At 40.8% G+C, this 27,689-nt stretch overlaps 1 protein-coding gene across 1 annotated transcript; it reads left to right on the forward strand.

Annotated features, from left to right (window-relative positions):
• The first annotated feature begins 1,257 nt into the window (after positions 1-1,257).
• LOC115125096 (calcium-binding protein 7-like) lies at positions 1,258-27,585 on the forward strand. Its single transcript, XM_029654595.2, has 5 exons — positions 1,258-2,353; positions 21,759-21,902; positions 22,038-22,150; positions 22,860-23,007; positions 26,721-27,585. Exons 1-5 carry the CDS (start codon positions 2,239-2,241, stop codon positions 26,843-26,845), a joined length of 645 nt encoding a protein of 214 aa, XP_029510455.1. The 5' UTR covers positions 1,258-2,238; the 3' UTR covers positions 26,846-27,585.
• The last annotated feature ends 104 nt before the right edge of the window (positions 27,586-27,689 follow it).

Genomic DNA, 27,689 nt, shown 5'->3' on the forward strand with positions numbered 1-27,689 from the left:
AAGAAACAACAGGTTATTTTATATGTTATACTAGCAGGGCTAGCAGGACATTAACAATCAATACATATTTAAAGGTGACGTACTCATTCACCATATATGCAAGGATGCCTTTGTAAACAAGACACGTACTGTGCAGTGTGGGGGAAAATAGTCTCACTAACTGTGGCATGGTGATCTCAGCAAAGAAATGCTAGCTACCTGTTGTTCAGTATATGAACTGTACACATGTTGATGTTAAGGTCTACAGGTGGGTTCCTATAGACATTTCTAGTAGCCTACTGTTTTGTTCTTCTAAAAAGCTGTGCCTGGCTTTCTTGGTTTGAGAGGATGACTCAGGGTCTGAGCCATCATATATCCATTGTACTGTGAAGGGGTTTGGAATGAGAGGGGCCTGTTATTCAGCTTTCATAAAGCCTGCTGCTGTCAGAGCCCATGCAGTGCCCAGACAGAGGCTCAGGGAGGGGCGCAGGTGCAGCAGAGAGAGACAATCCCCCAGCATCCAGAGGGGAATAGACCTGTCAGCCAAACCAGCACTAAAACAGCCAAAGAAACCATAGAGAGGCCTTACCACAGGATTCTCATTCAACTATGTAAAGAATCCTATCACATAGCCAACAAACAAGCAGCGCATAAAGATACAGACTTGAGTGATGCATGATTTGTTAAATGATGCTTCATTGAAAACATATTGAAGAACTTCAAAAGGAAATGGTAGGGTCATTTGGTTTCTTCGATTTCAGACTGACATGCAGCAGAGGCAGTGCGGTAAGTGTATGAACGTTAGAATGCGCTATCCTTGGTGCTGAAATTGAATTACCGTGCGCTTCTTTGACCTTCCTACCACAGCAGGTGTCCTCCAATAAAATCAAACTGAAGTTCACCTCTTGCAACTCGGGATCAGCCCTTGGACATTTGTGTTATCATATACAAATCTTTAGAAATAAAACTATATTCTTATATAAAACGACATCATGTCTCTATCTCCATGGGTAGGCTATTACACTGTCCATCTATTCATTCAACATACTTGCCCTAATATAAGATACAGTGACCATCATGTTCAAGCATCACTAGTAAAACGAGTCAGTCATCAATGTCAACCTTGAGAGACACTTTTGTGTTCAATTAGATAATTTAGTCTACCTAGAAATGGGAGGTGGAGGAGGTGTCATCACTGGAGGGGAAAGAAAAGCTTGGGGAGCTAGGACTGAGAAAAACAAAATGAGACCGCAGTGTGCAGTGCAGACGGCTCGAGGAGGATCAACCTCAAAGATCCATCTGAAGACGCAGTGGGTCGCCCAGGAAATCCCTTGACAGTTGAATATTTTGACTACTCTAGTTCTTAGTTTTGATGTTATTTCGTTTTTTTTGTCTTGTTTTATTTTCAATTAGAACGTTACAGACGAACATCTCTTCAATAGGCTTCCGGTAGAAGCTTTTTCGGGGCTATTAGTTAGGCTACTTACAGTTGTATCGACTGGTCTCCAGAAGTGAAGATAAAGGAAACGGAAAAGGAAAGTGTGAGGAGACGGAAGGCAATACATACCTTGTACAAAACAACGACCTGTAGGATTTAAACAAAAAATATATGTGTTCATGTTAATCCTATCAAACAGAAAATAGAAGTCTTCAGTCTAACAAATATGAAATGACATGCATTTCAAAGCCAGCGCAGACTTAAACTGCTCTCGAATTGGATTTGTAGTTGACACGTTTTTTTTATATATCTCGTTGTAGTTTATATTTTTGTATCATTATTTTATTCCCATATATGCGGAATAAAATATCTTGCAATGTGCGGATTAAAATAGTTGGTTTTGATGGAACAAAGATACTTGCTATGTTTATTTGAGACAATAAAATAGATATAATTACGACCAAAAATAAAGTTTCAGCAATATATCTAGTAGGCCTACTTGTGTCCTTCGGTAATTGTAATGCAAAGTTGATGTGACATATAGGCTACACAAGCACTCTTGATGTATAGGCATTACATGCATTGAAGACAAAAGCAGAGACACCTGCCACTTTGTCCGGGACTTCGCGAGCTTCGATTCAGACACTGTTTTCTCCACAGGCTACACCAAAAAACAATAACGGTCAAGTGACAGAACCTGAACAGAGATCTTTTTTTCCGGTTGCGAAATGTTGTTCTCCAAAGTGGACTATAGCAAAGTTTCGGTCAGCAAACTACAGTGAGCTATATGAAGATCGAGACACAGATTTTCCCTCGCAGAAATGCCAGTGCGAATGCCAGTGCGAACCACAAGGTTCATGTACAAGGGAAATTGCACTATTCCAGATATCCTATCATACCGGACCCCCATTAACCTGCCCGAGGATGAGGTGGAAGGTGAGTCATGATTATTATATCTATTGTTTCATGTCTTGCCTAAATCCATTCTGCATGTGGAGGATCGATACAGCCAGGTCAAGAAAATGACCCTTGCCTTAACGGTGCAATGAGTCACTCGATCTGAACCGTTCAGCACCCTGGAGAGCGCCCTGGAGAGCGCCCCACAGCTACGGGGCTAAATGTTAGCACATCACAATGGTCTCACACAAGAGCAGCAATTACAACTTTAAATGCACGCAGATTGCCCTAGTATGTTCTATCATACTTGTCTTGACTCATTCACTTGTTCAGAAGACAACGTACATGTTCCCAGCTGTTAAAATTGCGGTATAAACATATGCCATTTACCAAACGTTTTTATCCAAAGCGACTTACGTGGATACATTTTACTTGTGGTTGGGAGACATCAGTTAGCACAACGTTTTTGTAATTGTTGTTAATAGTCTGTTTTGATGTAGTTCTACCATCTACAAAGACATTTAAACCAAAGAGAATGTGTGCATAGCGGTCTAAGGCACTGCATCTCAGTGCTACAAACCCTGGTTCGTTTCCAGGCTTTATCACAATTGGCCTTGATTGTGAGTCCCATAGGGCGAGCACAGTTGGCCCAGCGTCGTCCGGGTTTTGCCGTTGTAGTCAGTCATTGTAAATAATAATTTGTTCTTAAATTGGCTTGCCTAGTCAAATAAAGGTTAAATAAAAATCATAAAACAATTTATAAAACAAAAGGTTCTACCTAGAACCTAAAACGGTTCTTTGGCTGTCCCCATAGGTCGGAGAAACCGTTTGAAGGTTCCAGGTAGAACCATTTTGGAGATCCCTACATGGAAATCAAAAGAGTTCTACCTGGAAGAAAAAAGGGTTCTTCAATGGGGACACCCGAAGAACCCTTTAGAATACCCCTTTCTAAATATTTTTTTCGTGTAGGCATGCCAATCTGAATGAGTGCTATGATGAACTATGATTTATCCCAAGGCTTACAGGCTTGGAAAGTATGCCTTCAATATTGCTAGACAATATTTGTTTGAAATTTGCTTGAATGGTCCTTGTATATCTTTGTAATGAATGAATTTTAAGGCGTTAACACCAATGACATACAACTTTTAATAGCCTTCTTTGTTTTTATTGCTCTATACAATATATTACATACTTTTGTTCACTTTCTAGCATTCAAAATAATAGATATCTCTAAACCCCCAAAACATGTCACAACTGGAAGAAGCCAATTAGCTTAGCCTAAGTACCTTAAACAATGCATAAACATAATGTTTTGCAATATAAAGAACTTGTATGATGTTTTATCATTGACACACCATTCAATATAACAAATACAATTATGTATGACATGTAGGGTTGCACATTTTGGGGAATATTCAGAGGTGGAAACTTTCCTTGGGAATTAACAGGAATATATGCAAATTAATATTAATACCATTTCAATGTAGATGTTTTTTGCATTGGATATATTTACCATATCATATGGAGACAGAAACATAAACCTTTTACCTTATCATAAGTAGACATAATTGCAAATGATTCAATTCCTCCGATAGAAATGTAAAAAATCCCAAAGCCCTTGCTTGGAAGTGTACTTCACCAGACTGCCAAGAACCTTGCCCTCATCCAGGCCAAGGCGGCGAGAAATGGTAGTGATGACACCATAGACCTTGTTGATCTCTGCACCAGACAGGATGTTCTTGCCAGCATACTTGGTCCAACATGTCTGCTGCGGCGTGTATGGGCTCCAGGCAGAAGTCTTCACGCTTTTTGATGTATTTCAGAACTGCAGTTTCCTCTGCTTGGAGCAACATTGAAGTGGGCAGGGCAGTAGGGATTTATTCTCTTACATCTGCAAGCAGAGTCTTAACATCAGACAGGATGGCATTGTCTCCCTCAAACAGTGCAATGGCTATTGCTATAAGTTCCAGGAGTTTCAGGCTGCTTACCACTCTCTCTCAAAATACATCATCCAGGAGGATCCTCTTGATGGGGCTGTCCATATCGGCAGACTGTGATATAGCCATTTCTTGGAGAGACTCCTTCCCCCCCAGGAGACTGTCAAACATGATGACAACACCACCCCAACGGGTGTTGCTGGGCAGCTTCAATGTGGTGCTCTTATTCTTCTCACTTTGCTTGGTGAGGTAGATTGCTGCTATAACTTGACAACCCTTCACATACCTAACCATTTCATTGGCTCTCTTGTAGAGTGTATCCATTGTTTTCAGTGCCATGATGTCCATAAGGAGCATATTCAATGCATGAGCAGCACAGCCAATGGGTGTGATGTGAGGGTATGACTCCTCCACTTTAGACCAAGCAGCCTTCATGTTCGTGGCATTGTCTGTCACCAGTGCAAATAGCTTCTATGGTCCAAGGTCATTGATGACTGCCTTCAGCTCATGTGCAATGTAGAGACCAGTGCGTCTGTTGTCCCTTGTGTCTGTGCTTTTGTAGAATACTAGTTGAGTGGAGATGATGTAGTTAATTAGCGATGACAGCAATACAGTCTGCTTTCGCTATGATTTGCTTGACCTTCACTTGAACTCTGTTGAACTCTGCATCCAGCAAATTAGTAGATAAAGTATGTCTGGTTGGAGGGGTGTATGCTGAGCGATGGACATTCAGAAATCTCTTTCAATACACATTGCACGTGAGCATCAGCGGTGAACAAGTTGCATACACAGCTCGAGCAAGACATTCATCAGCATTTCTCTGACTACGTTACTCCATTGAGTCAAAAAAAAACTTCTGATTCCAGGAGGACCATGAGCTGTTGCTATCGATAAGGTGTCTGATTCATAATTTTCACCTCGAATAGAAGTAGAGGGACTTTGTCAGAGGTTGCTTGTTGTGAGCGCTGAGGGAACTTTATGCACTTGGCCAGATGATGCTGCATCTTTGTTGCATTCTTCACATATGATTTGGCACAATATTTGCAAATGTACAAAGGTTTTCCTTCTACATTAGCTGCAGGGAAATGTCCTCTGCAGTGAAATGTCTCTTACATGTACCCCTGAGAATCAGCTGTACATGTGATGGAAGAGTGCACTGCACATGTGATGTAAGAGTGCACTGCACATGCAGAGAGTTGCAATTCCATTGAATTGGGGATAGATTAACCAAAATATATCATAAGACCTACAATTGAATTACGTGTATCCCACAAAAAAAGGTTCACTGTTATAAGCTAACTTTTTTGATGAATTTAAGCTAAATTCCCGGGCTTCACTTCACATAGAAAAATTCCGGAAATTTACCGGAAGGTTCCCAAACCTTTGCAACTCTAAATGATGTGTAACTATTTGTCATTTTAATGTGTTCTTCATGGTTGTAAAGGCAAAGGACCCAAATGCCAAGTACACCCACATAATGATACTTATAGTGACTCTATACACTCCTGTTTCACAGAAAACTTGTTGGACCCACATCTTCCAAATCTTTGTTATGTCTAGCAGTACATGGAATAGCTTTCACTCAATATTAATGATTTGATCAATCTTCGGTATCTTGCAAAACATTATTGATTCAGACTGCCTGTGAGTAAGCATGTGTATGTTACAGATATTATATATTTCAACAGCAATCACTCAATTAACTCCATTAATCAGATAAACACATTATTTATTGAAGCCCCTGTCTATTTCCCACTCCAAGTTACAGTATTTCCTTTGGAGGCCACCCAGCATCCACAGAGTGTATCTATCTGCCTACTCTAATAACTTTTCTGAGGTAATTCAATTCAAGTTATGACTTATAATTAATGCATTGGTGCTGCAGGGAAGGGACATATGATATCACCAAGTGTAACTGGATAAAAAACTAACAATTCCACCGGCATTTCCTGAGAGAACATAAAGTAGCAAAGACGAGCCGACACTCCAGAATATAACCTGTGTATGTATGTCTGTCTTTTCCAGATCTGAATCATAGAGAACAAAGTACTTACAATTCAAATGGAAGAAAAAAAACACTTGGCAATTATGAACCTTTTCACACTTTAAGAAAAGAACAGTTGTTGAAGTACAATCCAGCGGGACGTGACCCTGAAGTAGAGGACATTGTGTGCCTTTCAGTCCGTATGTGTTGCATGGTATGGCATTGGAACTCACAATCTGTGATGACTGCTGATGATGATGTGTGTGACTCACAGCAGCCAATAAGAAGTGAATGTATTCATGACATTGGCTGCTTTTCTGAAGGTCATTGATGATTGACTGCAGAATGTGACATGGGGCAGGGAGGATTTAATGCTACCTGGAAGCACCAGATGATAATGAAAAAAGCTACATGGTGAATTCTGAAAACAAATGGCTCATGGTGGAGATTTGTGAACTAAATACATAGATATTAAAACAATCAACAGTATAATACAAATCTTTAGTTAGGGATTGATTGACATTGATGCATTATTGTTCTAGTTCACGTTAGTTTTGTTGACAGAGGTTGCAAACCATAGAGAACCTATGGGTTTAGGGTCATATAGAACCTAGTCTTCCACAGTAGATTTGGTCCTGGGTTACGAGATTAATCATATATCACAACTCGAGACTATGATTCATTTACTACTCCAGGAAGAATGGGCTGTGTAGTTAAATTCATAGGGGATGTTTTCATTTTAAAAAGACAGATTCTAAAGTTCACATGGTAACAAAATCTCCCTGGCCTTTGATGTCCAGCTGCATCTCAGCAGAGGGATCATTTAAGAGATCCTCTGTCTGGCATTGGGTAAAAAAACAAAACTCTGACTGAATATAGTAGCATTCTTCCTGTCTGAAAGGGCAGTTTGGTGGTTCTAGCAATGATGAGATACACATACAATACAACACAACACAACTTTATTATTCCCCAAGGGGTAATTTCTTCCGAGCTAAAAAATCAATAGAAACACTTATTAAGGCATCAGTTCAGGGTGCATAGTGCAATTTAAGAAACTTAAAGTTAATGGTATTCACAGTTCTTAATTAATTGTAGGGCTAAACTATCTCTAGAATAGTCCATCAGACTTCCTTAATGTTCCTATTAACCATGCGGATGGCCTCGGGCACAAACGAGGCCCTGCATGAAATAGAATGTGTTTTCATACATTTCGTGAAAGTTGAGAGTGGAGTTTTGTTGTTGTAACACCCCAATCAAAATCTGTTTAAAGGCTAGTGTTTTTTGAGCAAAGTCAACAAGAAGTAAAATAGAGATGACAGTCAGATCAGATATGGCTGAGTCTTTCTCAAAGAATAATGAAATTCCTATTTCTGCTGTTAGTTGGTCGCCCTGGCCCCAGATCTGGCCAAGCTGTCTCGCCCTAAAATTCCATCGTTGCTTTGAGCAACTTATTTGGCATGGAGAAAAAACTAGCTGTTGGGGGACTGAGACTCTAATCAAAAGACCAACCATGACGGGGCCCAACTCATAGAATTAGATCAAAACAAAAATGCCCAAGATGCCATATGTTGCAGGTGGAGTGCCAGCCAAAGGACAGTGCAGCAGGCAGAGCTCTGCAGCAAATCATTAACTTATTGAGGAAGCCATTTGACTGCTGTTTACTCATTGAGGATCATCCAATGTAACAGGCACAGTGAGCTGTCCAAATTCAGACAGGGGGGTGGAAAAGGGACAGGCTGATTATGAGGGGAAAGACTTGATTAAATTTGCACAGGAGCCAATTGTATTTTTTTCCTGAAATAATTGGCTTGTGTTTTTGGCTGGGTGGCTGGCTGGCTGCTGTGACTGATTACACTGTAATACTGCACTGTGCAAGTTCCAATATGAAAACCTGCGTGCTCCTTGAAGATAACACAGCAATGTGTTAATATGATAATTGTGGCATTTACATTTTCTCACCAAAATTAAAATTATTATAGTTGTTATATGACAAAAAAACATTTACCAAAATAATGCATTTAAAAATGAAAATACATTTTTAAATATGTAGTGGGGAGGTGCACCTATATTCAACATCAGTGAAAACAAACGGGAATAGGGATTTAAGAGAATTGCACTTTTTTATTATTCTCCCCAATCCCTAGTCCCTACAAACAAGAGTCAACTCCTCAAAATAATCAGGCTGCATAGTTAATTCAAGTGTACCTTGACAACTATTGCATAGTCAGGAAAGTGTTTTTAACTGCCAGTTGTGGCACTTGAACATGTCTGCCGAGCTAGATAAGACTGGTGGTTCGCCCACACAGCACTGACTTCCTTAGAATGAGGACCCAGGTCTCGGTCTCTCCCCACCCCTCTTCCTGTTTGTCAACGCACAACTGACGGAGCCTGCAAACCTTATTTATAGATCACAGCATGTCAGAGAATCCCCCAGACACCAGACATTGGAGTAGGGCTCAGATCATTTTCCACTTTGTATGCAAAAGCTATCTTCATGCATGGTTACAAATGGGAAGAGGTTGCAGTAAGCACCTCATATAAAGGAGAGGGAGGCTTCTGTCTCTACTATCTGTAAACCTGCAAATCGATTAGTCTACTACTATATTTGATACAATGTTAACATTTGACAGAGACCCACAAACCTCTAGTCCCCCATCAGCTGATTCCCACACAGTACCAAACACACAGTTGAAACACACTGGACTCTAATCAGGATATAATAGAGTGCATACATACAGGTGTAGGATCTTAATTTGACCAGTATTGTCAACAGCAAAATAATCCTGCAGCAACAGGATTTGAACGTTTAGTCCATAATGTTGCTTGATCGGTGGTTAAACTATTAGCTGGTCAAAATGAGGCTACATGAAAAGTGTGAAACTGTTAATATAACCATGTGTTAGTGAATTTATGTAAATAACAAAGCTCATCTGCAGGAAAACTCTCAGTAACAAAAGAGTGATCAAATTAAGATCTTCCATCTGTAATAGAAAGAATCATCAGCATTATATTGAGCAATATTTACAAGCTGTTCTAAGTGCTATAGAACAAAATGGCATGGCATTGTTTGAACAAACTATAACACTGTAGTATATAGTGCTGTTCTCATCAAACACTGTTACCCTGATCACTTACTGTATGTAGCTGGGTAATTCCCAGAATGGGGAATCCTATGCCAAATGTTGACATATGGTAAGCAGTAGTGTCCCAATGGACTCACCAGCAGTTTAAATTAGTACCATTGAGGCTTTTCCTCTCATTTGCAGGGTCCCAGAATACTGCGAACTATGAGGTGGTTTCCTCACCTTACCTCACCACCACTGTGAAGAGCTCAGCTCTGCTATATCTCAGCAGACAGCTTGTACTGCAATTCCCATGGCACATCAGAAGAAGCTCAGTCTCTTGTAGTATCTGTAACCCTGACGAGATAACCCGGGATTAGTCATAACAGAGATGGAATGGAGATTGTGATCATTTGTTGACGCGCTCTAGGCTTACAGTAAGCTATTTGAAGAGGAGGGCTCTTCTCTCTCTCTCTCAGATGCAGCCTCACTGAATGCAGAACCAATGTCACAGTGCGAGTTCAGCTGTATTATCATAAAAAGAAAAGCCTGTTGAATGAAGTCTCATGAAATGGATGAGCAGCCCACTGGGCACACCATGTCATTTCAACATTGATAATTGGGTAATATTTGGTTGAGACGTTATTCAATGAGATTACAACCTATATTCACCCACTCAGAAAGAGCCAAAAGTTAGTTGAATTACCAATGTGTTGTCACTATGTTTTCAACCATCTAAAAGCACAACCAAATTCCAATGGAAAAACAATGTCTGGTTTTTAGGTTAGTCGTAACCCAAATGTCAATCACTGCACTTTCAACAAATTAAAAGCACAGTAAAGTTCAAATGGGAAAACAATGTCAGCTATTTTGTTTAATTATACAACAGTTTAATGTGTTATCACTGTGCTTAATCTAATATCAGAACCAAATGACCTGGATTGCAGTTGAGATTACATGTGATCAATGCCGTTCGAGATTCTGGGCAGATTATTACAGCAATTGTGAAAATCTCTCCAGAGCTGTGATGACCAATGCATGGTATCTTAAACATGCACACAGCTGTATTAAGGCCCTTACTCACACGCTTTATAAGATTACGTAAGACATTTTAAGTTACAGTAACCTCAAAATGTGGCCATGGATGTGTTACTCATTTTAAGGTTGAATGTTAAATTAGTTTGCAAGATAGCCTTAACTTTAGGCTATTTACTGTATTACAAAAGTAGGATTGAATTGTGTTTGGTTGATAACTCCAAATTGTGTTTGGTTGATAACCAAATATCAACATTTAAAGGAGATGTATCTACTGCTTGGATAGTTCCATCTGAGTCACTGGCTTAATCCCATTCTTTAACTTTTATTTGAATCTGAAATCAACCAGAGCTTGAAACCCTAGGCCTATTGAATTGTCTATTTTTTTGTGAATTCTGGGTTGAATTTAGCTGAATAGCTGTGGATGACTGCAATAGCTATATAGGCCTAAACAGCATCATTGATGATATACTGTATGAGTGAGAAAGTATGGTCGGTCACATTTCATTTATTATGTTAAACCTACCCTTTGGAATGACTTTGATAGCAACAGTGAATCTATTTAGTTGGAGTGGAGATCTCTCAATAATTATTCTCACAATAGCACATTGGTAATAGACAGTGACAAATAAGCAAGGCTGTTCTTGGATAAAACCCTGGATGGGAGACTAAATGGTAGCTGTAGATATAGTGGCTTGTGAAAGTATTCACCCCCTGGGCATTTTTCCTATTTTGCTGCCTTACAACATGGAATTAAAAATTATTTTTGGGGGGGTTTGTATCATTTGATTTACACAACATACCTACGACTTTGAAGAAGCATTTTTAATTTATTTATTGTGAAACAAACAAGAAATAAGACAAAAAAACAGAAGACTTGAGTGTGCATAACTATTCAGCCACAGATTCTCAATTGGATTGAAGTCTGGGCTTTGACTAGGCCATTCCAAGACATTTAAATGTTTCCCCTTAAAACACTCAAGTGTTGTTTTAGCAATATGCTTAGGGTCATTGTCCTGCTGGAAGGTGAACCTCTGTCCCAGTCTCAAATCTCTTGAAGACTGAAACAGTTTTCCCTCAAGAATTTCCCTGTATTTAGTGCCATCCATCATTCCTTCAATTCTGACCAGTTTCCCAGTCCCTGTCGATAAAAACACCCCCACAGCATGATGCTGCCACCACCATGCTTCACCTTGGGGATGGTATCCTCGGGGTGATGAGAGGTGATGGGTTTGCGCTAGACATAGCGTTTTGCATGATGGCCAAAAAAGCCATTTTAGTCTCATCTAACCAGAGTACCTTCTTCCATATGTTTGGGGAGACTCCCACATGCCTTTTGGTGAACACCAAACGTGTTTGCTTATTTTTTTCTTTAAGCAATGACTTTTTTCTGGCCACTCTTCCGTAAAGCCCAGCTCTGTGGAGTGTACGGCTTAAAGTGGTCCTATGGACAGATACTCCAATCTCAGCTGTGGAGCTTTGCAGCTCCCTCAGTTTTATCTTTGTCTCTTTGTTGCCTCTCTAATTAATGCCCTCCTTGCCTGGTCCATGAGTTTTGGTGGGCGGCCTTCTCTTGGCAGGTTTGTTGTGGTGACATATTTTTTCAAATTTTTAATAATGGGGCACCGTGGGATGGTCAAAGTTTCAGATATTTTTAATAACCCAACCCTGATCTGTACTTCTCCACAACTTTGTCCCTGACCTGTTTGGAGAGCTCCTTGGTCTTCATGGTGCTGCTTGCTTGGTGGTGCCCCTTGTTTAGTGGTGTTGCAGGCTCTGGGGCCTTTCAGAACAGGTGTATACAGTGGGGCAAAAAAGTATTTAGTCAGCCACCAATTGTGCAAGTTCTCCCACTTAAAAAGATGAGAGAGGCCTGTAATTTTCATCATAGGTACACTTCAACTATGACAGACAAAATTAGAAAAAATCTAGAAAATCACATTGTAGGATTGTTCATGAATTTATTTGCAAATTATGGTGGAAAATAAGTATTTGTTCACCTACAAACAAGCAAGATTTCTGGCTCTCACAGACCTGTAACTTCTTCTTTAAGAGGCTCCTCTGTCCTCCCCTCGTTACCTGTATTAATGGCACCTGTTTGAACTTGTTATCAGTATAAAAGACACCTGTCCACAACCTCAAACAGTCACACTCCAAACTCCACTATGGCCAAGACCAAAGAGCTGTCAAAGGACACCAGAAACAAAATTGTAGACCTGCACCAGGCTGGGAAGACTGAATCTGTAATAGGTAAGCAGCTTGGTTTGAAGAAATCAACTGTGGGAGCAATTATTAGGAAATGGAAGACATATAAGACCACTGATAATCTCCCTCGATCTGGGGCTCCACACAAGATCTCACCCCATGGGGTCAAAATGATCACAAGAACGGTGAGCAAAAATCCCAGAACCACACGGGGGGACCTAGTGAATGACCTGCAGAGAGCTGGGAGCAAAGTAATAAAGCATACCATCAGTAACACACTACGCCGCCAGGGACTCAAATCCTGCAGTGCCAGACGTGTCCCCCTGCTTAAGCCAGTACATGTCCAGGCCCGTCTGAAGTTTGCTAGAGAGCATTTGGATGATCCAGAAGAAGATTGGGAGAATGTCATATGGTCAGATGAAACCAAAATAGAACCTTTTGGTCAAAACTCAACTCGTCGTGTTTGGAGGGCAAATAATGCTGAGTTGCATCCAAAGAACACCATACCTACTGTGAAGCATGGGGGTGGAAACATCATGCTTTGGGGCTGTTTTTCTGCAAAGGGACCAGGACGACTGATCCGTGTAAAGGATAGAATGAATGGGGCCATGTATCGTGAGATTTTGAGTGAAAACCTCCTTCCATCAGCAAGGGCATTGAAGATGAAATGTGGCTGGGTCTTTCAGCATGACAATGATCCCAAACACACTGCCCGGGCAATGAAGGAGTGGCTTCGTAAGAAGCATTTCAAGGTTCTGGAGTGGCCTAGCCAGTTTCCAGATCTCAACCCCATAGAAAATCTTTGGAGGGAGTTGAAAGTCCGTGTTGCCCAGCAACAGCCCCAAACCATCACTGCTCTAGAGGAGATCTGCATGGAGGAATGGGCCAAAATACCAGCAACAGTGTGTGAAAACCTTGTGAATACTTACAGAAAACGTTTGACCTCTGTCATTGCCAACAAAGGGTATATAACCAAGTATTGAGATAAACTTTTGTTATTGACCAAATACTTATTTTCCACCATAATTTGCAAATAAATTCATTAAAAATCCTACAATGTGATTTTCTGGATTTTTTTTCTCATTTTGTCTGTCATAGTTGAAGTGTACCTATGATGTAAATTACAGGCCTCTCTCATATTTTTAAGTGGAAGAACTTGCACAATTGTTGGCTGACTAAATACTTTTTTGCCCCACTGTATGTACTGAGATCATGTGACAGATCATATCTTTATTTAACTAATTATATGACTTTTGAAGGTAATTAGTGGCACCAGATCTTATTTAGGTAGGTTTCATAGCAAATTGGGTGAATACATATGCACGCACCACTTTTCAATAAAAAAAAATAAACAAATTAAACCATTTTTTTTCATGTCACTTCACCAATTTTGACTATTTTGTGTATGTCCATTACATTAAATCCAAATAAATCTACATTTAAATTACAGGTTGAAATGCAACAAAATAGGAAAAATGCCAAGTGGGGTGAATACTTTTGCAAGGCACTGTAGATCAATTCTCCAGTAGAAGGTGCTGCCCACCCAGCCTATTTAAAAAAATATTTTTTCATAGTGGATTTAAAGTTGAAGATCTGATCTTATTTTAAAGGTACAAATAATTCAACATGATCACGTTTCAGGTAAGACCCAAATGTAGACTGTGTTGAAGTAACAATGTTTATTACAGCAAAGGGGGCAGGCAAATGACAGGTCAAGGCAGGCAGGGGTTGGTAATCCAGAGTAGTGGGGCAAAGGTACAGGATGTCAGGCAGGCTCAGGGTCAGGGCGGGCAGAAAAGGTCAAAACCGGGAAAACCAGGAACAATCAATGATTAGGAACAGAGGTAAAAAGCCTGGTAGTCTTGACGAAACAAAACAAACTGGCAACAGACAAACAGAGAACACAGGTATAAGTACCCAGGGGATAATGGGGAAAATGGGCGACACCTGAGGGGGTGGAGACAAGCACAAGGACAAGTGAAACAAATCAGGGTGTGACAAACATATTCTATATAAAGTATGTCTGTGTTGAAATATGGTTGCCATGATGAAATGTCACCCTCAAAAACAACAATTGATTACTTTTTACAAATCCTATGTATTTTTCACGTAGATTACACGTCACAATACTTGACAAACTATGTTGAAAAATGTTGATTCAACCAGCTTGTGCACAGTGGGAGGTCTCTATAAAAAATATATCTGACACCAGCTTCAGCAAATACAGTGAGATGGCTGTGAATAAAGTAATTTAATCTTTGATAGATGTATGCACAACCAAAGAGGCTTTTAAATATTTGACGACCATATAAACACCATTATCAGTCAGTTGGCTCCACACAGTCTAGCTATTTTTTTCCCATTTTGGTTTCATTGTCGTTAGTCATCGGTTGGGAAAGCATTAGGGACAGTGCAGAATACAGCTATATCGCCCATGCAAGAGCTACAAGCCGAGTGAGACAGATGAGCAGAAAAAACTGTCCTCCTCAGAGAGAGAACCAATGGTCCTGAGGCACTGGGGAAGACTAGAGCTCAGGCTCAGAGATTATCTTGTTTTTCAAGGGCAACGGCGCAGACAGACCCCTGTCGAGATCCCCTTTCTGGGCTTGCTACACCAGAAATAGTTTATTTCTGCTCTATTCAATAAAGAGCAGATTGATCGAGAAGATTTTAATACACATCTAGATTGGAATCTTTTTTTAAGTGACTTCCAGGTGGAAATGGAGGAATTGACTTAGAATGTAAATTAATTCTACAATAATGGAATGTGGCTTGGTGCGTATTCATAGTGCTGTCACTGCTCAGGAATGTCAGCAATTCCAAAGATCAGTCTTGTACTGTGAGCATTAATAATTGTAGACGACATGAGACTTCAACTCCAGTCAATGATCTGCAGCTGTGCAATGACTTTGAAAAAAATGGACAGGCGCAGGCAGCAAGCTAGACTTTGTCATTTTACGTTCTTGAAGCAACAGACCATGACTTTAACTCAATACCTCTACAGCTTAAGCTAACTTTGGAACTAACTTTGCAAAAAAATACGTTTTGAAATTAAATCAGGATATGCTAAGGAACCTAAAAGGCGTTCAAGTGTAACTCTTCTTGGAACAGGACCAATGCGGTGGCCATACCCTTGACATTTAATGAAGAACTAAGACAAATCAAAATTACAAACTCATTTTCCAAGATGGTCCTAGTCAAGAATCTATGACCCTTAACCTCTCTCACTCATTAATAACTCATTTCTAATCATATCTGACAAAGAGCCAAGGTCACTGGCTAGCAAAATCATACCTCAGTATTTGTCAATGAACATATCAAGATATGTGTATATAAGTGGGGCTGTGCTGAAATAGTAAAGAAGTACAAACAAAAATAAGTGATTTATTGCTGCCCACATAACAGTCAGTCACTGGTGACTGTCTCTACAGCCACAACACTCCAAGGGGTGTTGCATTTGTCATTCTGATGGCATCATATCTCAACAGTAAATGACAACAAGAGTTGGCACTATATGAGCTATGAGACAATTGTTCAATCACACCCATTGGTCAGGTGGAAGTAGGACATTGGTTGCTATTATTGTTGTGAGGCATTGAGCAGGGCTGAATGATGTCTGATGGCCAGGGCGATGTGACCCCATCTCTCTGTTAGAGCTCATGGGATGTCAGTCTGACTGATGCAAAGACTTGAAATCCCAAATAGGGTTATGTGAGACTTGTGAGGGAGGAGGAGGAGGGGGGGATCTCTCTTTCAGTGAGATGATGAAGGAAAGACAAAGGTGATAACCTGACAGCAGATCAAACAGAGCCAACAAACAAAGCCACACAGGAGGGAGATGAAAAATAAACAAACATCAGCCTAGCTGTCTGCTTCCAAGAGAACACACTAAACAATGATTTTATTGGCAAAGGACTGTCAACGCAAGCTATTGAGCCACTCCTTTTATTGTTTTAACCGCCTATCTCTATCATTGTATGTGGTGAAAACCTCATTATTATCACAAACTGTTTATTACAATGAGGCCCTGGTATTTGTATCAACCTTCCTTATACAGCCAAGAGTAGAGAAATCCATACCACTACTTGGTACACTCGGCTGTCCCCATAGAATAACCCTTTTTGGTTCCAGGTGGAACTGTTTTTAGTTCCAGGTAGAACTTTTTGGGGTTTCATGTAGAATTCTCTGTGGAAAGGGTTTTACATCGAACCCAAAGGAGTTCTACCTGGAACCAAAAAGGGTTCAGGCTCAGGTTGAACTGTTTTTGGTTCCAGGTAGAACCCTTTTTGGTTCCAGGTAGAACTCTTTAGGGTTTCATGAAGAATTCTCTGTGAAAGGGTTTTACATGGAACCCAAAAGACTTCTACCCAGACCCAAAAGGGCTCTACCCAGACCCAAAAGGGCTCTGTGTAACAGTTTGCTTCCATCTCTCTCCTCACCACTACCTTGATTCAAACCAGCAACCCTCTGCATACATCAACAACTGACACCCTCAAAGCATTGTTACCTATCGCTCCACAAAATCCATGGCCCTTGGAGAGCAAGGGAAACAACTACTTAAAGGCCTCAGAGCGAGTGAAGTAACCAATTGAAACGCTATTAGCGCGCACCCCACTAACTAGCTAGCCATTTCACACCGGTTACACCTGGAACCAAAAACTGTTCTTCAAAGGGTTCTCCTATGGGGACAGTCAAAGAACCATTTTAGGTTGTAGATAGTACATTTCTTTCTAAGAGTATACGGAAAAAGATAACCTTGGCAATGGCATATTAATCGCCATCATACATAGGATGTGAAAACTGAACAAAAGCTATCAAAACAACTTACTCATTGATTTGACTATTATAAAAATCATTAATCATAGTTTTCCTTTGATGTGCTTTCTGGGAAGCATAACAGTTTGCTATAAAAGCACTCACTGTAATTGTAACGTGTGATTTGTCTTGATCCTGCTGTTGTGTCCCAGAGCAGTAAATTCAGTCTGACCCTGTCCGCAGAATAGTTGGCGCTCTGCCTATGGTTAGGGATACACAGACACATTTCTTTTCAGTCCTCAGTACACAAAATAGGTTCCGATATGCCTTTTATCAATTGCAAACATTTAACAGAAGGTTAACACATGAATGCAAGTGCTCAAAGTATTCATCACAACTAAAGTAATGGGAGTCTCGACTAATGTGTTTGCATGCTATTACTATTACCATTCTCCTGTCAAATGGAACTGAGTTTGTGGTGTCTAATTACTTCACTATATTGTAAATCAGACCCCATGCATGTTTTATAATGGATGCTGTGGAGGTATTTGATGATTGATCCCACAAGCCAAATCCTTCGGACTTTGTCTCAGCTCACTAAATATAAATGGCCTATGGCCACTCAGTTGCTCATTGTTTCACAGTAAACATACAATTGGGCTACTGTCTAAATAACCTGGATTATGCATTCAGCAGGGGAATATAGAATCCAGTTCCTCGAAACACATGCTCCACTTTGCAGTTAGTCGTTTTCAAACCCGTTGAGTCTTGTTAAATTAAGTAACTGCAATATTTAAAACCTATTTTGGACTAGAAGGCTTATTTGCCAACAAATGTGGATTTAAATTGGCACAAGTTGAGGGAAAACAGCCTATGTACAATTTGCATGGATTGTGTACAGATTTAGTACAGCGTTTTGATTTAATTTGTATACCTCATTTGAGCACAGTATTGTTGAAGTTTGGTGTGCTGAAATCTGATATGAATGTATGCTTCTACACCTTCTACACCGTACTTCTATACCTGCATTGCTTGCTATTTGGGGTTTTAGGCTGGGTTTCTGTACAGTACTTTGAGATATCAGCTGATGTAAGAAGGGCTTTATAAATACATTTGATTTGATTTGATTTGATGTATGCATAATTGCCTCGCCTGGTTCACCAACTACTTCTCAGATAGAGTTCAGTGTGTCAAATCGGAGGGCATGTTTTCCGGACCTCTGGCAGTCTCTATGGGGGTTAAATTCTCGGGACGATTCTTTTCTCTGTATATATCAACGATGTCGCTCTTGCTGCTGGAGATTCTCTGATCCACCTCTACGCAGACGACATCGTTCTGTATACATCTGGCCCTTCTTTGTACACTGTGCTAACAAACTTCCAAACGAGCTTCAATGCCATACAACACTCCTTCTGTGGCCTCCAACTGCTTTGAAATGCTAGTAAAACTATGTGCATTGCTCTTCAACCGAATGCTGCCCGCACCCTCCTGCCCGACTAGCATCACTTCTCTGGACGGTTCTGACCTAGAATACAGTATGTGGACAACTACAAATACCTAGGTGTCTGGTTAGACTGTAAACTTTTCTTCCAGAGTCCCATCAAGCATCTCCAATCCAAAATTAAATCTAGAATCTGCTTCCTATTTCACAACAAAGCCTCCTTCATTCATAATGCCAAACATACCCTCATAAAACTGACTATCCTACCCATACTTGACTTCGGCGATGTCATTTACAAAATAACTTCCAACACTCTACTCAGCAAACTGGATGTACAGTCGTGGCCAAATGTTTTGAGAATGACACAAATATTAATTTTCACAAAGTCTGCTGCCTCAGTTTGTGTGATGGCATATACTCCAGAATGTTATGAAGAGTGATCAGATGAATTGCAATTCATTACAAAGTCCTTCTTTGCCCTGCAAATGAACAAAAAAACATTTCCACTGCATTTCAGCCCTGCCACAAAAGGACCAGTTGACATAATATCAGTGATTCTCTCGTTAACACAGGTGTGAGTGTTGACGAGGATAAGGCTGGAGATCACTAAGTCATGCTGATTGAGTTTGAATAACAGACTGGAAGCTTCAAAGGAGGGTGGTGCTTGGAATCATTGTTCTTCCTCTGTCAATCATGGTTACCTGCAAGGAAACACGCACCATCAGCATTAGTTTGCACAAAAAGGCAAGGCAAGGATATTGCTGCCAGTAAGATTGCACCTAAACCAACCATTTATTGGATCATCAAGAACTTCAAGGAGAGTTGTGAAGAAGGCTTCAGGGCGCCCAAGAAAGTCCAGCAAGCGCCAGGACCGTCTCCTAAAGTTGATTCAGCTGCGGAATCGGGGCACCACCAGTACAGAGCTTGCTCAGGAATGGCAGCAGGCAGGTGTGAGTGCATCTGCATGCACAGTGAGGTGAAGACTTTTGGAGGATGGCCTGGTGTCAAGAAGGGCAGCAAAGAAGCCACTTCTCTCCAGGAAAAACATCAGGGACAGACTGATATTCTGCAAAAGGTACAGGGATTGGACTGCTGAGGACTGGGGTAAAGTAGTTTTCTCTGATGAATCCCCTTTCCGATTGTTTGGGGCATCCAGAAAAAAGCTTGTCCGGAGAAGACAAGGTGAGCGCTACCATCAGTCCTGTATCATACCAACAGTAAAGCATCCTGAGACCATTCATGTGTAGGGTTGCTTCTCAGCCAAGGGAGAGGGCTCACTCACAATTTTGCCTAAGAACACAGCCATGAATAAAGAATGGTACCAACACATCCTCCGAGAGCAACTTCTCCCAACCATCCAGGAACAGTTTGGTGACGAACAATGCCTTTTCCAGCATGATGGAGAACCTTGCCATAAGGCAAAAGTGATAACTAAGTGGCTCGGGGAACAAAACATCGATATTTTGGGTCCATGGCCAGGAAACTCCCCAGACCTTAATCCCATTGAGAACTTGTGGTCAATCCTCAAGGGGCGGGTGGACAAACAAAAACCCACAAATTCTGACTCCAAGCATTGACTTTGCAAGAATGGGCTGCCATCAGTCAGGATGTGGCCCAGAAGTTAATTGACAGCATGCCAGGGCGGATTGCAGAGGTCTTGCAAAAGAAGGGTCAACACTGCAAATATTGACTCTTTGCATCAACTTCATGTAATTGTCAATAAAAGCCTTTGACACTTGTGAAAAATATCTAAAGACACTGAAGCAGCAAACCTTGTGGAAATTAATATTTGTGTCATTCTCAAAACTTTTCTAACTTTAAGCATCAGCTGTCAGAGCAGCTTAGCGATCACTGTACCTGTACACAGCCAATCTGTAAATAGCACACCCAACTACCTCATCCACATATTATTACTTACCCTCTTGCTCTTTTGCACCCAGTATCTCTACTTGCACATCATCATCTGCACATCTATCACTCCAGTGTTAATGCTAATGTCACAACTTCTGCCGAAGTTGGTTCCTCTCCTTGTTCGGGCGGTGTTCGGCGGTCAACGTCACCGGTCTTCTAGCCATCGCCGATCCATTTTTCATTTTCCATTTGTTTTATCTTGTTTTCCCAAACACCTGGTTTTCATTCCCTCATTACGAGTTGTGTATTTAACCCTCTGTTCTCCCCATGTCTTTGTGTGGTATTGTTTGTTGTAAGTGCTTGTGCACATGTTGACTGGTGCACGTCGGGTACCCATCTTGTTATTTTCTTGATGCCGTTGGTTTTGGAATTAAACTGCTCCAGCTATTACCTAGTTCTGCTCTCCTGTGTCTGACTTCCCTGCCACCAGTTAGGCACCCCTTACAGCTAAATTGTAATTATTTTGCCTCCATGGTCTATTTATTGCCTACCTCCCTAGTCTTCTACATTTGCACACACTGTACATAGATGTTTCTATTGTGTTATTGGCTCAGCCTTTATTTGTGGATCTTCTTATGCACACATTTCTCAATAGTGATGTACTGTATCTAGGTAAACTCCAGGTCAAGGATATTTCACACCTGATCTAAACAAACTTATCAAGCCCTTTACAATTTTGATGAGGATTTTGTTTATTTCCTCTAAGATCTGGTATGGAAACTATTCCAAACCCCCTAGCTACTGCTAATAGGCTTGTAGCCTCTCATCATGTGCTAAAGTATTCTGTTTGAAGTGAAAAAGGTACAGTTGGCATCAAATATGCAAAACTTCCTGTCTCTCTGCTGTTTGATGCAAATACACACTCAGAGATTTAAAGCTCTACAAATTCAGCTGAGCAATAAAAATATCAGCCAACTAGCTGCAATAAGATATGAACCTAAAGCCACCTTACTCTAAGTCTGAGCCTTATTAACAGTTATCTGTGGGTAGTTTGAAAGGTCAGAACAGCTATGTTGGGTGGTGGGGAAATCTGAACTTCCCATTATCAGTGCATTAGTACATCAGACTAGTGTCAATCCTCCTATCTGAGTTTTGTTCCTTCATTTCTCCACAGAGATCCGTGAGGCCTTCAAGGTGTTTGACCGAGATGGAAACGGATATATCTCAAAGCAGGAGTTGGGGGTGGCTATGCGGTCACTGGGATACATGCCCAATGAGGTGGAGCTGGAGATTATTATCCAAAGGCTGGACATGGATGGTGAATCACAAACACACACAATTTTAAATGCTGTTCACTGAGATCATTCAAGATAATGCCTTTGCTCCATTACATGTGTAAAAGTGTCTGACTGACCGACATATTGACTAAATATCCACACTCCTATCCCTGCAGGTGATGGCCAGGTTGACTTCGAGGAATTTGTTGCACTGCTTGGACCTAAACTTATTGCTGCTGGGATGCCTGATAAGTTCCATGGGGCGGACTTTGACTCAGTATTTTGGAAGGTATCTACTATCACCCCACCCATCTACCTCCTTCTCCTCTTTCTTTATCAGAGCTAATTATGGCTTAATATTTCCTCATTGGAGTGAGATGATTTTCCTGAGGGCTTTCAAAGCTTTTGTGATTATAAACCACAGTCAGTCTAATTAAAATTACCATAAAAACATGATAGGAGCTAAATAATCATTAAAGAGAGGGCAATTCCACTGTGGTTATGACATCACGTATTATATTCCTAATTGCCGTTGCAAGCGTTCCCCAGAGATTCAAATTTCTATTCAATTTATTCATGAGAGAGAGTCTATTCCAGAGCCATGTTCAAACAATTAAAACAAACACTTTATTAGTTGCTTTGTCGTTTAAATTCTTCATCACTGTGATGAATGGATCATTACATTGGATGTCATAATAGTCAGGAGGCTGTTCGTGATTTTAAACGTTATAGCAGCACAAAGAATTCACATCTAAAAAAGTTCCAGGCTAATCAAAATGTATGTTTTTCCAAATGAAATGTGTGAAATTTGATATAACATAATCCATTAATGGAAATGTATTCACCACAACTGTGTCGGTGATGGGATGGGATAGAAACCTTTGCACCACCTCTAATTGTCTTACATAGAAATGCTCCTCTGTGTAACCTTGCTCAAACATTGATATGCAGACAGATACCTGTGCCGAAGTGTTTGTGTCTGGTACTGTGTCCCCCAGTGTGACATGTCGAAGCTGACAGTGGATGAGCTGAAGAGGCTACTGTATGACACCTTCTGTGACCACCTCACCATGAAAGACATTGAGAACATCATCATGACCGAAGAGAGCCACCTGGACAGTCAAGCGTGCCAAGTGGACATTGACAGTAAGAGGTTTCAACCACTATCAATAAGTGTGACCGGTGTAGGTTGTCCCTTCGTTGTGTTTTGATCGGCTTACAGTTGACCAAACGATCAGGGTTAGTGTTGATCTTTTAGTCTCTGATAATGACAGGACAAACTTCCATAAACAAATGCTGTGCTGCTCTTACAGTTGAAGTCAGAAGTCTACATACACCTTAGCCAAATACATTTAAACTCAGTTTTTCACAATTCCTGACATTTAATCCTAGTAGAAATTCTCTGTCTTAGGTCAATTAGGTTTACCATTTTATTTTAAGAATGTGAAATGTCAGAATAATAGCAGAGAGAATGATTTATTTCAGCTTTTATTTCTTTCATCACATTCCCAGTGGGTCAGAAGTTTCTACATACACTCAATTAGTATTTGGTAGCATTGCCTTTACATTGTTTAACTTGGGTCAAATATTTCAGTTAGCCTTCCACAATAAGTTGTGTGAATTTTGGCCCATTCCTCCTGACAGAGCTGGTGTAACTGAGTCAGGTTTGTAGGCCTCCTTGCTCGCACATGCTTTTTCAGTTCTGCCCACACATTTTCAATAGGATTGAGGTCAGGGCTTTGTGATGGCAACTCCAATACCTTGCCTTTGTTGTCCTTAAGCCATTTTGCCACAACTTTGGAAGTATGCTTGGGGTCATTGTCCATTTGGAAGATCCATTTGCGCCCAAGCTTTAACTTCCTGACTGATGTCTTTGAGATGTTGCTTCAATATATCCACATAATTTCCTTCCTCATCATGATGCCATCTATTTTGTGAAGGGCACCAGACCCTCTTGCAGCAAAGCACACCCACAACATGATGCTGCCACGCCCGTGCTTCACGGTTGGGATGCTGTTCTTCGGTTTGCAAGCCTCCCTATGTGCAGATGCAAACCGTAGTCTGGCTTTTTTATGGTGGTTTTGGAGCAGTGGCTTCTTCGATATAGGACTCGTTTTACTGTGGATATAGATACTTTGGTACCTGTTTCCTCCAGCATCTTCATAAGGTCCTTTGCTATTGTCCTGGGATTGATTTGCACTTTTCACACCAAAGTACGTTCATCTCTAGGAGACAGAATGAGTCTCCTTCCTGAGCAGTATGACGGCTGCTTGGTCCCATGGTGTTTATACATGCGTACTATTGTTTGTACAGATGAAAGTGGTACCTTCAGGCGTTAGGAAATTGCTCCCAAGGACGAACCAGACTTGTGGAGCTCGACAATTGTTTTTCTGAAGTCTTGGCTGATTTATTTTGATTTTCCCATGATGTCAAGCAAAGAGGCACTGAGTATGAAGGTAGGCCTTGAAATAAATTCACAGGTACAATTCCAATTGACTCAAATGATGTCAATTAGCCTAAGAAGCTTCTAAAGCCATGACATCATTTTCTGGAATTGTCCAAGCTGTTTAAAGGCACAGTCAACTTAGTGTACGTAAACTACTGACCCACTGGAATTGTGATACAGTGAATTATAAGTGAAATAATCTGTCTTTAAACAATTGTTGGAAAAATGACTTGTGTCATGCACAAAGTAGATGTCCTAACCGACTTGCCAAAACTATAGTTTGTTAACAAGAAATTTGTGGAGTTTTTGAAAAATAAGTTTTTATGACTCCAACCTAAGTATGTAAACTTCCGACTTCAACTGTATATATATATATACACACACACACACACACACACACACACACACACACACACACAGAAAATGATGTCATGGCTCAAGAAGCTTCTGATAGGCTAACATCATTTGAGTCAATTGGAGGTGTACTTGTGGATGTATTTCAAGGCCTACCTTCAAACTCAATGCCTCTTTGCTTGATATCCAGAGTAAAACGAGTCCTATATCAACATAACCTGAAAAGCCACTCAGCAAGGAAGAAGCCACTGCTCCAAAACTGCCATAAATAAGCCAGACTACAGTTTGCAACTGCACAAGGGGACAAAGATTGTACTTTTTGGATAAATGTCTTCTGGTCTTTGAATCACAAATATAACTGTTTGGCCATAATGACCATCGTTATGTTTGGAGGTTAATGGGGGAGGCTTGCAAGCCGAAGAACACCATCTCAACTGTGAAGCACGGGGGTGGCAGCATCATGTTGTGGGGGTGTTTGCTGCAAGAGGGTCTGGTGCCCTTCACAAGATAGATGGCATCATGATGAGGTAGGAAATTATGTGGATATATTGAAGCAACATCTCAAGACATCAGTCAGGAAGTTAAAGCTTGGTCGCAAATGGATCTTCCAAATGAACAATGACCCCAAGCATACTTCCAAATTTGTGGCAAAATGGCTTAAGGACAACAAAGGCAAGGTATTGGAGTTGCCATCACAAAGCCCTGACCTCCATCCTATTGAAAATGTGGGCAGAACTGAAAAAGCGTGTGCGAGCAAGGAGGCCTACAAACCTGGCTCAGTTACACCAGCTCTGTGTAACGGTCGTCGTCGGTGGAAGAAGTTGAGGTCCAAGGTGCAGCGTGGTATTTGTCCATATTTATTAAATGAACACGGAAATAACAAAATAACAAAGAGAAACGACCAAAAACAGTTCTGGCTGGTGCAGACACACAACAGAAAACAGAAAACCATCACACACGAAACACAATAGAAAACAGGCTACATAAATATGGTTCTCAATCAGGGACAACGATTGTCAGCTGCCTCTCGGGCTTCCTTTCCAGCCGTGTTCCCTCAAAGCGCTGGCTCCCTTTACCTACTGCCTCCGCTCTCCTGGCTGCCTCCATCTGTTCCCATGGGAGGCGATCCCTTCCAGCCAGGATCTCCGCCCATGTATAGCAACCCTTGCCGTCCAGAATGTCCTCCCATGTCCATTCCTCCTTATAGCGCTGCTCCTGCTGCTGCTGCCTGTACCACGCTGCTTGGTCCTTTGGTGGTGGGTGTTTCTGTAACGGCTGTCGTCGTGGAAGAAGGTGAGGACCAAGATGCAGCGTGGTAAGTGTTCATGATTTTTAATAATAATCCAAACTGAATAACAAAACAACAAAGAAACAACCGAAACAGTTCAGTCTGGTGCAGACACACAAAGACTGAAAACAAACACCCACAAAACCCAGGTGGAAAAAGGCTATCTAAGTATGATTCTCAATCAGAGACAACTAACGACACCTGCCTCTGATTTAGAACCATACCAGGCCAAACTCAAAAACCAACATAGAAAAACAAACAGACTGCCCACCCCAACTCACGCCCTGACCATGCTAAAACAAAGACAAAACAAAGGAACTAAGGTCAGAACGTGACACTCTGTCAGGAGGAATGGGACAAAATTCACCCAACTTATTGTGGGAAGCTTGTAGAAGGCTACCCGAATCGTTTGACCCAAGTTAAACAATGCAAAGGCAATGCTACCAAATACTAATTGAGTGTATGTAAACTTCAGACCCACTGATAATGTGATGAAAGAAATAAAAGCTGAAATTAATCATTCTCTACTATTATTCTGAGATTTCACATTCTTAAAATAAAGTGGTGATCCTAACTGACCTAAGACAGGGCATTTTTACTAGGATTAAATGTCAGCATTTGTATATTAAAAAAAACGGTGTTTAAATGTATTTGGCTAAGGTGTATGTAAACTTCTGACTTCATCTGTCTCTGGCGTTTTCTCGCTCTGACGTTCTCTCTATCTACATATACAGTATATAACTCTCTCTGACCTTCTCTCTATCTTCACAGCCAGCCCAACACAACAGAAGCACACATGTGTGCGGAAGAGCCTGATTTGTGCCTTCGCCTTTGCATTTATCATCAGCGTAATGCTTATTGCAGCTAACCAGATGCTTCGTAGAGGTATGAAGTAGAAAGCCCCGTCCTCCACTACCAGAAGGGTTGTTTCCTTTGTTATCCTTTCACACTCAACCCAGTGACTAAGCATAGACAAATTGAACTGATAGATAGGAACCAAAATAACATGTCATTTTTTTCAGAGACATATATTTAATGACCATTCTGTCCTGAGATCCATTTAGAGCCAAAACACAGACTGAACACCCTGATACCAAAACTGTCAACTGAACTAATGGACAGAGGCCAGGAACCTGAGGAACAAAATGTCTTGTTTGCCCTTCACCATTAGTTTCAGATGTTCTGAAGGTTACCACCAAACACACTGTATCATACACAAAAAGAAAGAACAAATACTAAGCAATTATACAATCTCTTTGATTCGACTCACCATAATGTTGCCCTATACCATTCACAAGGTAATTTATTAGCCTTCTATTTCCTATGAGATAAATGAGTAAAGCTGCAGTGTCTGTGCTCTATTGCTAACCATGTTGTCTGAAACATATCGACATTACTAGTGTATATCACGTAGCATTACAGCCTGCCCTTGCAAAGCACGTAGCCAACGGCATTTTTTCCCCTACATACATTTGTATTCAACAGCACATAAAGAACATGCACAGTACATACACAACATAACTCTGCAGTACCAACGGCAGTTTCTAAAGAAAGTATCCTACCTGTTGCAGAGAAGGAATTTAGAGATGTGGAGATATCATTTGGGGAATTTAGAGATGTGGAGATATCATTTGGGGAATTTAGAGATATCATTTGGGGAATTTCGTAGACACAGATAAGAATAGTTATCATCAGCAAACCTGAGATGCATCTGCCAATCTCTATCTCTTGAGTCACTGT

This window comes from Oncorhynchus nerka, linkage group LG4 (assembly GCF_034236695.1).
Source record: "Oncorhynchus nerka isolate Pitt River linkage group LG4, Oner_Uvic_2.0, whole genome shotgun sequence".
Lineage (NCBI taxonomy): Eukaryota > Metazoa > Chordata > Actinopteri > Salmoniformes > Salmonidae > Oncorhynchus > Oncorhynchus nerka.